This window comes from Salvia splendens, chromosome 12 (genome assembly GCF_004379255.2).
Source record: "Salvia splendens isolate huo1 chromosome 12, SspV2, whole genome shotgun sequence".
In the NCBI taxonomy this organism is placed as follows: domain Eukaryota; kingdom Viridiplantae; phylum Streptophyta; class Magnoliopsida; order Lamiales; family Lamiaceae; genus Salvia; species Salvia splendens.
Window position 1 is genome coordinate 7,162,489 of NC_056043.1, and position 16,344 is coordinate 7,178,832.

General features: G+C 41.3%; 1 protein-coding gene across 1 annotated transcript; it reads right to left on the bottom strand.

Moving 5' to 3' along the window:
* Positions 1 to 8,109: 8,109 nt before the first annotated feature.
* On the bottom strand, positions 8,110 to 8,895 carry LOC121757464. Its single transcript, XM_042153006.1, has one exon. The coding sequence runs from the start codon at positions 8,893 to 8,895 to the stop codon at positions 8,110 to 8,112; it is 786 nt and encodes a 261-aa protein (XP_042008940.1).
* Positions 8,896 to 16,344: the final 7,449 nt, after the last annotated feature.

Below are 16,344 nucleotides of genomic sequence, written 5' to 3' on the forward strand. Positions count from 1 at the left end.
CATAAGTTTGTCGCAACGCAGGATTATCCCAACTCGTCGGTTGACGTTGGAGAGGCCCCTCCGGACTCGGCCTCGGAAGGTCCCACGACGTAGTTTTTGGACACGTCCATGAAGTCCACCCCAGGTTCGGAGTATGCAGCGGCTGCCACCCTGGGTACGTTCCTGATGCAGTAGCTTGCTGCCCAAGATTGACGCTATGGTTCTGCTGGAACCCAGGAGGAGCTCCGGTCAGAGGCGGCTGAACTCCAAGAATCTGATTAGGGTTCGACGGAAACCCTAGAAAGCCTCCAGCGTTTGAGTCGCCAAGCAGGGGTCACGATGGACCTTCCTGAGACGCGCCGATCGCAGGAGTGTGGATAGGCTGCGCGAATCTGCCCGACGGCGGCTCTGGATCAGGGCGCTGGGGCGCGCTCATCGAGACTGGACCGCGGTCACGCTGGTCCTTGAGTTTCAACTCCTTCAACTCTGCCTCCATGCGTGCCAGCGACGCGAGCACGTGCTCCATCGCAAGAGACCCCGCGTCCAGCTCCGTCGTGGGCGGAGGCAGCGGCTCTAGACCGCGGATAGTCATCGGTTCGGTGCGTTCCGACATACTTCGGTGAGTTCAGGATGAAAGCACCACTTGTTATGATTAAAATTCTGGAACGATATGAAATCGAGTCGAACGTTGCGGGAGCTATGCCCGTCGATCAATCCGGCATTGAATTCTAGGGTTCGTGCTTTGTGCACGAAAGAAAGAACGATAAATTGCGAAAAAAATGTATTTTATTTCTTGAGGGAAAGAATGAAATAGACGCCTATTTATAACTAATTTCCTAAGCTAATTACCGTAACTAAAAGATTCTAACTAATAAAAAAAAGATTCTAAGTAATCAATAATAGATTCTAACTAACTAAGGATCCTAACTAATTAAGGACTCCTACTTAACGAGGGACAAAATCGCCATACCGCGCCGGTCTCCTCGTCATCCTCCGTTCTGATCGGTCCCGACTTGTCGGTGCCGCTTGTCGATGCTCCGTCGCCACGTTTGTGTCGACGTCAAGTTCTGCCTCGTGTGACGCCTCACGCTCCTTTAGTCTCGCCGACGAGGGACCCGTAACATACTCCCTCCGTCACCCATCATGCGTTCCGGTTTTCCATTTGGTCCATTCCATATTAATTGTCCCACTTCAATTTTATTATTTTTGGTAATGGATCTCACATTCCACTAACTCGTTCTCACTCATATTTTATGCAAAATAGTAACTTTTGAAATGACACTGGTTTTAATGCAAAATTAATGAAGTTGAGAGAGATAGAAAGAAAAGCGGTTTAGTGAAAAATGAGTCTCACCTCATTAGAGAGAAAGAATTTTCCTAAAATAGAAAGTTTCTATTTATAGGTCTTAAAGAAGGTAATCGAGAGAGGCATTGTATGGAAGATTAAACATGGTGGCAAAAGTAGGGAAAGAGTTTTTATTATATTTTCTATTGTGTTGTGAAGAGTTACAGTAGCCCCATTTTATAGGGTAGTACAAACATGTGATACATCCCCCTTCACTCTAGGAACTACAACTGATTTAATGTTCCTAGGTAATACCATGTAATTTATTGTGATAGCAATTACCAATTAGTTGGTAATGGTAGTAGTTGTTGGGTGATTCTTGACACTCCCCCTCAAGTTGAGCAATAGTATCTCCAATATTCAACTTGACTAGAATTTCATTGAAGCTCCTTGGATTCACGGCTTTGGTTAAAATATCTGCCAACTATTCTTCAGATCGAACGAATGGAAACTCAATAATTCCTCCTTCAAGTTTTTCTTTAATAAAGTGGCGATCGACCTCAACATGTTTGGTCCTGTCGTGTTGGGCCGGATTTTCTGATATGCTGATTGTCGTTTTATTATCACAAAAGAGCTTGCTCTTCCGACTTAGGGAAAAACCGATTTCAGTGAGTAGCCGTCTTAGCCACATGATCTCCATGAGTCCACTCTTGATGCCCCAGAATTCTGCCTCAGCACTCGATTGAGCTACAACTTTTTGTTTGTTGTTTCTCCAAGTAACTAGGTTGCCCCTACGAATGTGAAGTATCCGCCGGTCGACTTTCTATCGACTGGATTGCTAGCCCAATCAGTATCTATGTAGCCATCAACTTCGAGATCTTCTCCTTTCTTTAAGAAAACTCCATAGTTCGTTGGGCCCTTCAGGTACCTCACGATCCTTAAATTTGCATTCATATGCTCTTCTTGTGGTTGGTGCATGAACTGACTGACGACTCCTATTGCATATGTGATGTGGGGTCTGATACGAGAGAGATAAATTAGTTTCCAAGCTAATCTTTGGTATTTCTCTCGGTCTGTGGGATCAGCTCCTTCGACTATCTTCAACCCATGATTTGATATCATCGGCGTTTCAGCAGGCTTGCTGTCAAGGAGTCCGGTCTCTGCCAAAAGATCAAGTACATATTTCCTCTGCCTCAGGAATATTCCATGTCCTGATCTCAACACTTCTATCCCTAGAAAGTATTTCAAGGGACCGAGATCCTTCATGTCAAACTCTTTGAACAAGTTAGACTTGAGGTTGCTGATTTCTTCTATATCATCCCATGTGATTATCATATCGTCCACATAAATAATGAGACATGTTACCTTATCTCCCCTTCTCTTTGTGAAGAGTGTATGGTCAGAGAAACTCTGTTTGAACCCATGTTTGATCATTGCTTGACAGAATCTTCCAAACCATATTCTTGGAGATTGCTTCAATCTGTACAGAGTCTTCTTCAGTCTGCACACTTATCCTTGGTTGAATTCGCCCTCAAATCCTAGTGGGACTGTCATGTAGACTTCCTTGTTCTTCTCTAATTCCCCATGGAAAAAGGCATTTGTCACATCAAATTGATATAACGGCCAATCTTTACAAGCTGCAACAGTTAGCAATGTTCGGATCGTGTTTAGCTTGGCAACTGGAGATAAAGTTTCATCATAATCGATTCCATACACTTGAGTGTATCCTTTGGCCACCAATCGCGTCTTGTATCTCTCGATTGATCCATCTACACGCCTTTTGATTGTGAAAACCCACCTACAGCCGACTGTTTTTTTCCTGTAGGCAGAGTACATTTTTCCCAAGTTCCATTTTTCATTAAAGCATCAATCTCTTTCTTCATAGCTTCTCTCCAATGCTTGTGTTTGACTACTTCTAGAAAGGACTGGGGAATTTCTTCTTCCTCATATAGGGCAGCTTCAAAAGCTCGAGCCATCTCTGTGAGGTATCCTTGGGCTATGTTCGCCATTGAATATTTCGTTTTTTGCCCTTTCCAGTCTGGAGAGTATCTCTGTGGTAGTTCATACTTACCTGTATTCTCAATCCTGCTATTATTATCACATTCTCTGCCAGTCAAAGTCAGTGATATTTAATGGAACTGAATTGGTGTCAGAGTCGTTTACCTCAGGATTTGATGACGAGGTTGATGGTGGGTCGCGGAACTCTATGATCTGACCAGTGGAATGTGATAGCCCATCATTCTCTGTTGGACCGACTTCTTCGACAGGTTCGGGGGTCAGGTTCCGGGTTTGGTTCAGGGTTTGGTTCTTCCATTGACTCGTCTTCATTTGGGTTAGCTTCCTTTTGTGTAGATTTAGATTGATGAGGTGGGATATCTAGCCAATTCAGTGGGTCGCTAATTAGGTTGTGTGTTTGATTCTCCCCCTGACCGCTGGATTGGTTGTAATAGCTCATTCTCAACGAAATTACAGTTCATAGTTGTGTGCATGTGTTTGGAGATTGGATCATAGCACCGGTAACCTTTCTGGTTGACCCCATACCCAAGGAAGATACATTTGACAGCACATGGGGAGAATTTGCTAAGATCATGTTTCGAGATATGGACGAAAACCGTACAACCGAAGATTTTTGGGTCCAGAGTGAGGGAAGTTGGTTTATGTAAGGGTTCATGGTTGACAAAGGTATCAATGGGAGTTTTGAAGTTGAGGATTCCCGTTGGGAGACGGTTCATAAGGAAGACAAAGGTAGCAATTGCTTCTGGCCAAAAGGATGTGGGGATCTTAGATTCAATGAGAAGGGCCTGGTGATCTCCAGTATGTACCTATTTTTTCATTCCGCCACCCCATTTTATTTAGGTATATATGCACAGGAAGTCTGGTGGATAAGGCATTTTTCAGTAAAGAAGGTTTTCATGTTTGTGTTAATGTATTCCCTCCCATTATCAGACCGTAGAACTTGAATCTTCTGGCTATACTGGGTTTGGACTAAACTGTAGAATAGAGTAAATTTTTCAAAAACTTCTGATTTATTTTTAAAAAATATACCCAAGTCATACGAGAAAATTCATCTATGAAAAGTAGGAAATACCGAAGACCCTGGCCTCCATTGACTGGAGCAGGACCCCAAACATTGGATTGAACTAAGGAAAACGGGGTAAGCTCTCGAGTATTATTTAACTTAAAAGAATGACGATGGCTCTTAGCTAGATGACAAGTTTCACAATCAAGAGAATGCACACTCGAGGCTATCTTAGGAAACATGAGTTTAAGATATACTATAGAAGAATGCCCTAACCGACGGTGTAAGAGCCACGTCTGCTTGTCAGTCGGTCCTTGAGAAAGTAATGTTGTACATTGTTCGGCTATCTCATCCACATAGTACAGTCCACTTCCTTCAGTGCCACGCCCAACTATCATCCCCGTCTTGATATCCTGAAACATGCAAAAATGAGGTTGCATTAGTAATTTACAATTAAGTTCCCTCGTTACGTGACTGACTGATAACAGCTTATGAGATAACAGCTTAGAGAGTCGGAGGGTTGGAGAAACAACAATGGTTCCCATCCCCTCTACTCGAGCTAAATCCCCACTAGTTGTTTGTACATAGGTTTTAGTGGGTCCGGCTATGTGTAGGAAATTAGAGGGGTCAAAGGAGATAGTGTCGATAGCCCCAAAGTCAAAAATCCATTGTTTCTCCTTCTTGCCAATATTAGTAGACGAGGAATAGACCAGGCCTTTAAACGAGTTGTGACCAGGTATGTTGGGCTGAAACTGTAAGTTTGTGGATTTTTTGGGGGTCAATTTGGGATTTTCCTGGATTTCTGGGGTCAATGTGGGAATGTTTGGGGTTGGTTTGAAATTTCGTGATAGTAGTGGGGTTAGAATTAGGGTAATGTATGGGATGGGGTTTGTGGTGGGATTTAGAAGAGTGGAGGGGGGGAAATTCGGATTTGAGAGAGTTGGGGGTATTTAAACCAAAATCACCCCATTTCTCCCAACCCTAAGCGCCGATGCTCCTCCACCCCTAATCTCCACCTGCCTCTCTTCCTCCTTGGCAACGATCGTCGATGTCCCGTTGGTGGTTGTGGTCTCCGGTGCCGGATTACCTTCTGACCACACCCTAGCGACCGAGACTGAAGCGATTGCTTTCTTCTCGTCGCCTCCATTCTTTCCACTTGTTTGGCCGGAGTTCCCCACCGTGTTGTCGGTGTTGGTAGCGCAATATCCCACGACAGCCGCCGCCGTCGCTCTGCCACACTGATAAGGACTATCTTCCTTAATTCGTTCGAGTCGTGAAACAATCAAGAAACGAGTCCGTAGCAGTCGAGCGCCCAAGAGATTTGGGTCGGCGATGGCTGACGGAGGAGGGATTCTGAGAGCGAGAGAGATTCTCATCGGCAGCGGGTAGCGAGGTTTCTTGATAGACAATTCGATTGAGCCAAAATTATATTTTCATAGATTTATTGACTGCCTAAAATAATTACATTCTTCCCTATTTATAATACTAAACCCTAACTTACCAAACAAGAAAATAATATATGGAGAGATTCAAATCCCTAATATATCTAACTAGATGAAGGCTCGTATCAACTTCCCCACGGTTAAAATCTACCTTGTCCTCAAGGTGGAAACCACGAACCAAGGACGAGATTTGAAAGCAAAAGTTTTGGTTGAGGCATTTCCTCCTGGATCAAACACATATCGAACAACTGAATGTCTTCCTTTATCACATCCAAGAATTCTCAAATATGGCGAGTCATTGCGCAGAGGGATCAAACTTGCATCGGTGTCGAGCGATGTTGATCGATGACTCATACTTGGTACATCACCGACACAAGCAATGACGGGTAAACCGGTGTAAGCACCATCTCCTTTATTGCTCCAACAATTTCCAACAACATTATTGGATGGTGCTTGAACAACATTGAGTGAGGCGACGATTTTCTTCACTTCATTAGTGGAATCGTCCTCCTCTACATCGTTCAACAATGTCTTTCCTTCCTTCTCTGTACTCATATTAGGGTTGCGCGGTGGGCAGATTTCCACAAAAAGATGAAACTTGTTGGTCTTCGAGTCTGCCATCTCTACCTTTGCTAGATTGATGCTCCATCTCTATTAACTCATCATCATTATAAATGGCCTTATCACGATTATCATCTAATATGGATGATTTTGATTCATCAACCATATCAAGAAAACTACCCCTCCAATTCAAGGAATCAGTTGGTTTCATTGTTGGATGAGCACCCTCGTGATCAAGGCTTGAAGAATGGCTGCTTAGAATCCCTACTGTTTCATAACAAACTTCTTCATCAACTAATTTCATCCCGTTGAGCCGCAAGTCCACTTGATTTAACACATCTGAATCACCATCAACTCCCAACTGCTTCTCTTCACAAGAAACAAGAAACATCGAACGTTGGTGACTAGGTGAATCAAACACCGGGCGATTATGGTGCCAAGGTTGTGTGCTCGGGCGTGGGCTGCGCTGCTGCCGGAAGTGATCGGTTTGTCGCCTGGGTGTATCCCCACAACTAGGCAGACACGGTGGTGGCTGATCATAATCCGAGTATCCTTGCGATGCACGGTAAGGCGGTGGTTCCCAACAAGAGGGCCGCCATGACCGTGGTGGGTCGTAGGGCTGGAAGCTCGGTATTGGTCGGTTACCGGGAGGATCCCAACATGAGGGGTTGTTGATGGGGGGTCCCATGATGTAGGTTGCCGGTACCACCGAAAGCCCCTATCAAACTCCCGAGTGTACCGATCGGGCTGCCTATCCCAACTAGAACGCTGCAGAGTCTCCTGGCGCGACCAATAAGGGGCAGCCACCGTGCCGAACTACGGAAAACGGCCCCCTCGGCTGCTTATATCGTGGGCAGCTCCACGCCGGCGTCGGATATCCCCACCACGGTCATGCCGGCCGTGGTTGAAGGTCCAGGGAACATTCTCGTCGGCAGTCCACCCGTGGAACTGGGAGCGCTGCCCGTCCAAGTCCGCGTCATCCGAGAAATAGGGTGGATCTGGGTCAGGGATGCGCGGCGTCTCCAATTTATCAAAGCGCCTATCCGTCGAATCCAACCGGAATTCCAATCGGTCGAAACGTGCCATGATCAAATCCAAGTCTTGGGGTGAAAGATCGCCCGGCCCTGCAGCGGCGCGCTGTGCGTTGCTGCCCTCCGGTGTATCGCGATAGGGCAGCCGTGGGTTGTTCTCGCTGCGTCGGCCGCCCGCCGGGAAACGCCGCGATGTGTCACCAATCAACACTTGAGCGTTGCCATCCATGGAGAGTTCCAATGAAAGACACCAGTTTGATAAGGACTAGCTTCCTTAATTCTTCGAGCCGTGAAACAATCAAGAAACGAGTCCGTAGCAGTAAAGATTTGGGTAGGCGATGGTTGACGGAGGAGAGATGCTGAGCGCGAGAGAGATTCTCGTCGGCAGCGGGTAGCGAGGTTTCTTCATAGACAATTCGATTGAACCAAAATTATATTTTCATAGATTTATTGACTGCCTAAAATAATTACATTCTTCCCTATTTATAATACTAAACTCTAACTTACCAAACAAGAAAATAATATATGGAAAGATATTCAAATCCCTAATATATCTAACTAGATGAAGGTTCGTATCACACACCCACTTCGATTTTGGCTTTGCCTGTTCTTCTTCATTTCTTCCCATCATTCGGGAAAGCCGTGGAGATGAAAGCAGGTGTCGGCCATGTGTTTCTTCCCGCCGCAGTGGCTGCAGGTTAATCGACTCTTGTCTAGATTTGTGGAGGGTTTATGTTGTGGCGGTGGTCTGTTCCGGTCAGTTGCTGCCAAACCGACTCCTATGCCGGTTTCTCACGAGTCACCGTGGGGTTTGGGGACCCGTTCATTGGCAGATTCACGTCTCACTAACCCGTATGCACTCCGTACAGTGGGTAACGAATCTTTGTTCAAGATCTCCCTCTTGATTGTGTCGTATCTGTCGTCTAGAGCCCATAGAAATTGGTATAATCTATGTCTCTGGGTGATCTTGTTGTACTTCTCGATTGTTGTAGGGGTATCCATTGGATTTGGATCCATTTCATCTATGGAGATCCAGAGATCCTGAAATTTATTCCATAAACTTTCAAGACTCATGCTTCCCTGCTTCATGTTATATGCTTGTATGTGTAGATCTGAGACTTGGAAAGGATCGGTTCCACTTCCATATGTGATGGCTAGACCTTCCCATAGGTCTCGAGTTGTCGCATATTGTGATACTTCACTGACGAGGTTTGCTTCGATGTTGTTTATGATCCAATTGAAGCAGCAGTGATCTCTTTGCTCCCATTTTGGATAGCTTGGATCATCGATTGGGAGGGAGCCTGTAACTCTATTGATGTGAGACGAAAGGCCTTTTCCTCCAATTGCCCATTTCATCAGAGTTGTCCAGAGGGAGTAATTGTCTCCATTGAGTTTGGTTTGGACATGAATCTCCCCCAATGATTCTGGTTGATTTGAGGGTGGAGGTGGTGGTTGTTCTTGGGTTTTTGGTGGTATATTAATCTTCCTGAGGAACTCGGCCAATTGGGCAGTGAATTCCCCTGGGAAATTCATCAAAGGTTGGTTGGTGTTTGTAGCTTCTGAGTCAGATTCTGACATGGCTATTTTTCTGATTTTTCCAGGTTTAAAAAAGGGCCGGGAAAGGTATATCCGGGACTGTGATGAGAATTTTCTGAGTCCCACACCGTTGCAACCTGCTCTGATACCATCTTAAAGATGGTAATCGAGAGAGGCATTGTATGGAAGATTAAATATGGTGGCAAAAGTAGGGAAATAGTTTTTATTGTATTTTATGTTGTGTTGTGAAGAGTTACAGTAGCCCCATTTTATAGGGTAGTACAAACATGTGATACATCCCCCTTTCACTCTAGGAACTACAAATGATTTAATGTTCCTAGGTAATACCATGTAATTTATTGTGATAGCAATTACCAATTAGTTGGTAAATGGTACTAGCCGTTGGGTGATTCTTGACAATAGGGATGTACCAAAAACAAAATAGTTTCTATTTTTAGGGAACGGAGGAAATATATAAAAGTAGTATCAACATTTTACTAACTTTTTCAACCGATCTTCTATTACTCCTTTCGTCCGCCATTAAAATTTCTCATTGGAACACATTGAAGGATGGAGGGAGTACTGTGTATTTGACAAACATATGTTATGATGCAGTGGGGATAGTGATCAATGCAGAACTACATAGTTCTGCATAATTGTTATTATTTGATAACTATAAAAGTTTATTTTTAGCCCATTTTTAAAAAATCTGATTTTAAAAACATGAAAAACATTACTACTATTTTAGATTGTTTACTGGGGTCAATTTTTTGTCAGTTTTTAATTTATTTTAGAAAGAATGATCTAAAACAATCTAAAATTATTTTTCAATACTTTTAAAAAAGTTTTGCATTAGGAATTAGTTCTATTTAAGTCAGATTCCGATGCAGTGGTTCCTGATGCCCGCCCATTTGAATCCAGTTTCAGTGGATCCAAATTTACGAGGCCGTAGAATTGATGCGCGGCCCGCGTGCCCCTAAATTTGCAACGCCACAAAACAGAAACCAATCTCAAGCCCATTTGAGATTTATACTTTTATGTAAAAACTATTGTCAGTTAAAGCCTAGGTAGGTATCGCGTTTGATGAGCGTTTCTGAAGTTAATAATTTATTTATGCATATAAATTTAATACATACCACCATTTTCACAAATACTCCACTAACTAACAAAACTGACAAAGAGTAAATAAAAACTCATGTATTTAGTGGAAAAATTATGAGATAGAACTCCATATTATCATACAAAATTAATAACTAGTGTAGATAAAATCTTAGATACGTATATAATAAAATTTGAAATTCATAATATGTAAAAAAAAAGATTGTAGTGCCTTAATTATCTATTGGTTAAGGAATCAAACATTATTAGACGTAAATTAAATTACTTTTGAGAAATGCTTGAAAATTCAAAACAAATTCAACCTGTTTACTTCACAGTTGATGAGTGTGATTTGAATATGTGAATCGGACGGATTAAATATCGGTTTGGTGTTAAACCGGCCAAATCAAAACATTGAGTAGAAGGATTGCATGGAAATCCCATGTCACACAAAACACAAAGTGATTACACGTGAAATCACATGGCCCCAATCGTAAAAAGAGTATAACTTGAGTCGCAACACGTTCTCATCAAACTAGTACAAAAACCTTTGTACGGACCATCAATCAATGAATTCAGTTATTGAAACCCTAATAAAGTAGTACTTCCTCCGTCCCTCCTCTGTAATAGATGCATTTCTTTTCGACACGAGATTTAAGAAAAAAATTGTTTTAAACGAGTTAAGTAAAAGGAGAATAAAGTAGAAAGGAAAAAGGTGGAGAGATGAAGAGAGAGTAAAGTAATTTTTTCTTGTGTCCTCTTTACTATATTGACTTGCTTCATTCTTACTACTATGTCTATGTATGATGTATACAGAAATGAAAAAAAGGTAATTTGTAATCAGCCACGTATCAAAAGAAGCAAAATTAGTAGCAGTGTGTGTGGGTGGAGTTGAGATGCACGTGCATCTCCAAATCTCACTCGCTTTTCCACTTTCCTGTGATCTGATCAAAACCAATCTTCAACACTTTCTACTTCAACCAACAACCATGAAGAATTGGAGACTCAACTTCCACCAATCATGGTCTCAGCTTTCTGACTGTGTATGCATGCATATATATAGAGTGAGAGGAGCTGTTCCTACGACTATACGATTTGTATGTTAACCATAATAAATGAGAATGTATCTAACTAGTTAGTCAAAGGGAATGAACAAAAGAAAGAGCCTCAACACTGTTTTTGGTGGTGTTGATGGGAATTGGAGAATCAAAGCACGATTCGACATATTTTTAGGTGATTGTATGCAGATTATACATTAAATAAATAAATTTATGAATGAAATGTCTGATTGAATAATTTTTACTACTAAGTATTAGTCTTTATATATTCAATAAATTGGAGAATGAGATGAAGTTGGTGTTCCATTTTCTAGATAAAATAGTACTAGCTTGACTAATTATTCCATGATTATCCATCTAGGATTGAGTTGTGGAATTGAATCTCATGAACTAAACACACTATATATATTTAATCCCGAGATACAATCTTGTAAACCGAAAACCCTCGAAGAGTATTAAGTTATACTTTTTCATTTAAACATGCTCTTCTAAGCCTTACGTTGTCATCAATGCTTAACCTACCGGATTCCGGCTACAGCCAATCCTATCGGGTTATTCGTTACCCGTTGCTCGTGCTAAAAAATTTCAGGCTCTAAATGTTCGACCATAAGTCTCTTTTTGTTTGATATATTTTGATTTATATTAACATCACACCTTTAAAATTAATACTCCCTAGTAAAGCCTAAAATAAGAAAAGGGTCTAATTAATTAAGAAGGCCAAAATATGGGCCTTAATTTCATATATTATGTCTATATCTATGTTACACCTCAATCTAATTTAAGAAATGTACATGTTCATTTCGAATAGAGCTCCCATTTATACATTCTCTGGGTTTTCAAACAACTCAGATTATGGCCTCTTTAAATGAGGTATAATGTTGATATTATAAATTAGACTTTACTCTTTGAATTATGCATTTAGTGGCTGTAGATTAATTTGAAATAATAATTTAAATAGATTATGTGCAGAGGTAGCCTTTAATTGACGTGATATATATGTTGCCAATTTTGTAGGAAATTTTGGGTCTTAGAGGTAGCCTTCAATTGACGTGATATGATTTACCACTATACCCATTGACAAAAGTTGCGTTTGTAACTAAATCAGTAAAATTAATCAAATAAAAAAGATATAAAAAATAATTAAAATATCATTAATAAAAAATGAAATTCATCTCATTAAATATATAAATAACTCTTAGAAAAACCTTTAACAATATCGTAAAACTTGAAATTGATCTCCACATAGACAAAGAGATACCAGTAAAGTGTAAAACCAAGCGGATCTGGTCTTCACATGTAACTATGTAAATAGGAGTATATCATAGTAATTCTGAAACAAATGCGCAAAGTCACAAAAGGACTATACTTGGTCTTGGAGCATATACTCGCTTCGTCCGCCATTAGGAGTCTCATTTGAGTTTGGCACGGGTTTTAAGAAATATAAAAGAAAGTGGGTGAGAAAAGATAGTGGAATGTGAGACCCATTTTTATATATTAGTTTTATAATAGAATGTGAGTGGGATGAGTTTGTAGAAAGTGAAGTGTACCTACTATTTATAGTAAAAGTGAACCGGGACTCCTAATGGCAGACGAACAAAAATGGTCAACCGGGACTCCTAATGGCAGACGGAGGGAGTATGATTTATACAAAATACTACCTATAAACCTAATAAAACATAAATAAATACAAAATAGAAGAAATAAATTCTAAAATTTCAAAAAAACCCCAAGTGGGACTCGAACTAGGAACCTCGTTGTTAATAGGCCATAATTCTACCCAACTGCACTAAATTTTCATGTTTGTAATATTACTTACATATATTGTACTAGTACATAGTAAATAATCAATTGGGTGAGGGGCCCAAGGGCCCCCCGCCCCACCCTGCCTCTGTCCCTGCCAATAATGCATAAGGGTGTCCACTATAATGAGGCGCGGCTATAGCCGCGTTTGGGGAAAAAGCGGGGCGGAAGCGGGGTGGGTTATAGTGGGAAGGGTGTCCGCCGCGGGGGTGGACGGGGCGAGTGGGGCGAGATGCGGCGGACGCGCGATAGCCGTGTGCGCGGCGAGGACGCGGCGGGGGTGCTATAGCCGCGCCTATAGGCGCGGCGCCTATAGTGGAGACATTAGCCGCGGCGGTTGCATGCGATTTTTTATTTTTTTTTTTCACTTCAATTCACCTATAAATACACCCCACTCCATTCATTATTTTCACACCATTCAAACACAACATCTATACAAATTTCTCTCACTACAATTTGGGGTCGGAAATGAACAATTTGTGGAGAGACAACTGGAATGCTCTGATTCAACAGGTGCAACACCAGGCCGCCCAGGAGGTAGCGGCCCGTTTGGCGGAGGAGGCGGAGGATGCGGAGGATCCGATCCCTCGCACCATTACTCATCGGCGGACAATCCCACGAGACCACGTCGGTGCTCACCAACGTTTAATGGATGATTACTTCGTGGATAACCCCCGTTATCCACCCGAGATATTCCGCCGGAGATTCAGGATGTCGCAGCGGCTGTTCAATTATATAGCGACGAATTTGGCGGAGCGTTACCGGTGCTTCACCCTCCGGCGTGATGCGGCTGGCCGGATCGGGTTGTCCACACAACAGAAGTGCACCGCTGCAATCCGACAGCTTGCCTACGCCGGACCAGCGGACATGTTCGATGAATACCTACAGATGGGTGAGACTACTGGCCTCACGGTGCTTAGGCAGTTCTGTAAGGGGATCCGGGAAATTTTCGGTGGGGAGTTTCTACGGAAGCCCAACCCGGATGAGTGTCAGCGCCTACTTGATATGCACGGGTCGGTGCACGGCTTCCCAGGAATGGATTTGCGGCAGAGCGATGGGCGCCGGAAGAGGGTGCAAGTACAAGTCACGGTGTCGCCTCCGCGCCGATCCAGATGGGCGTACCACAGAGCAATGAATATTTGATCCAACGCTTCGCTGATATGCGCAGGACCACATCACATAACACAATGCAGGCCGATTTGATTGAAGAAGTGTGGGCACGTAGGGGAGGTGGTGGCGTTGTGTAAACTTGATAGTGATTTGTACTAGATTCAATGTAGTGTGTGATTTTAATTTTAAATATAATTTAGTGTGTAATCCTAATTTTAATTTTAATTTCTATTTTATTTTTATTTTTATTTTTATTTTTATTTTTATTTTTAATTCGTATAGTCGGCTTCTTCTAATTACGTATAGCCCGATAAAGTTGTTCATAATTACTTGAAATATTATAAAATAAAAGTTGATTATAAAATTTTGGGGCTATTGGAGGTGTCCACCATAGTGGCGGACACAAAATTTTGGGGCTATGGACAACAAAATTGGGGCTATTGACAAAAACTGGGGCGGGGCTATTGGGCGTGTCCGCCTTATAGTGGACACTCTAACCCCATATCGCCTTAATCCTAACATCGAATGTATTCCCCCGGTGCATTGTGATATATTCCATCTCATCGGCTGATGCCACATCTGGTGAGGTGAGCAATAAGATTAATCGGTTTAGCTGGTAGGCAACTATTTTGGACAAATTGTGGACTAGTTTAAACACAAGGGGAGACTTATGTCCAAAAAATTTCCATAGCCTTCGGCTCCCAAGTGTTACGAACAATAATACATGATTGATCTACACGTGCGTCAACAAGCATTAGCTTCTCAGGCAAGCACAATGCTTGTTGTATATGGTTGCATCGGTTCGGTTAAGTCTAACGCCTTAGACAGAACTCGAGTCTGACTTATCTACACATGCGTCAATATGGCAACATTGAAATGCAACATTTCATCATCGTGCGAAAGTATTTACACACAATTCCTTGCCACAAGAAAGAGTTGGAAATCCATGATATTACAAGGTCTATTAGATCCTTTAAATCCCTCTTGCTAAACAAAGGTACACCACCCCCTATGTTGTTGAATCAAAACCAACGCAAAATACTACTCAAGTTGGATTGAAATTGAGAGGAAAGTATAGACAAAAAAACAATAAGAAACTAGGGATCTACATTACATTTTTAAATTAGGCCACTCACATAAGACTAGGATCCTTTTAGTGTTCGTTTGGTATTTAGGTTTAAATTGTCTAAGAACTTAACAATTATGTTAAATTAATTAGTTTTAGATAGCTGAATTATTAGTAGTTGGTATTTGATACTCCTATATTAGATTATCATGCAATTAATTTTAGTTATCTAAATGATTAAAGTTCGGTATTTGGTATATTAAATTAATTATGTGTAAATAACTATATTTTTTGTTTGAGTATATTAATTTGTATTTATGATTCAATCATGAATGGAAATTATTATTTAACAAAAATACATTTTAGAAGAAGAAAACGATAGCCACAATTAGGGGAGAAGACTGGATAGATGAATTAAAAATGATGTTTTTATTTGTTTTTTTTTTTGAGTTTTTGATGACTAACCATATGCACATGCAATTATAATTTTAACTTTTGAAATTGAATACTATAAATTGAGACTAAAGTAAATTCATCGGAAGTTTCTCCTGCCGGTCTCTTCATAACATTCACCGGACAATTCACCGAAAGATCTCCAAAACCTCTATATGGTTGTCGGTATTGCTACTATTTTTACAGTCCATCCGTAAGTTAAATACAAAACTAACATTAAAATCAAAATATATATTATAATTATATATAGATATATTTATTTACATGCTCAATACAATTTCTCCAAAATCGAAGTTTATCCATCGGATACTTCGTAGCCTTTTTGAGGTAAGCCTTTACATCATTTTTGTTGTAAGTCTTTCCATCATTGACACTCAAGACATTGTTCAATATTGGAGATCCATGTTTCTCAACTTCTCTAGCCAATCATAATCGTGAAAAAAGGGAATAGCAAAATTGTTAGAACCATATTTTGGCTTTGGCAATACATCATATAGTAGATACACCCTCTTTATGAAAACTATTTGTTCTTTCTCCTTCAAAAAAATTGTCACGTTTAGACCCCAAGTACCCTTTAGAGAACCAGCCTCTTTTGACTATAGGCGTGCTATATCCTCATTTGGAACCTCTTGTCTCAAATCTCCGGTCATGTTGAAAAGTATTCCTACCGGAGTACCGTCTCGTATGCTTTTTATGGCAACACCGTTCAACATTTTCCTATGAAAGACTTTTGCTTGGTGTATGACTCTGAGACCATTAGTGATGGGGCAAAAAACATTCTTATGAAATATTTCATGATGTTCATTCACCAACGCTTATGATTACCTTCATGACAGTAGTCTTGGATTATTTTACTCCTACTACTCCACTCCATTCCTTCTAATTTATGCACTAGCCACTCATCTA

What these genes read in the sequence shown, in the direction of transcription:
- LOC121757464 (XM_042153006.1), bottom strand. Translation starts at nt 8,895, where the DNA reads ATGTCAGAATCTGACTCAGAAGCTACAAACACCAACCAACCTTTGATG.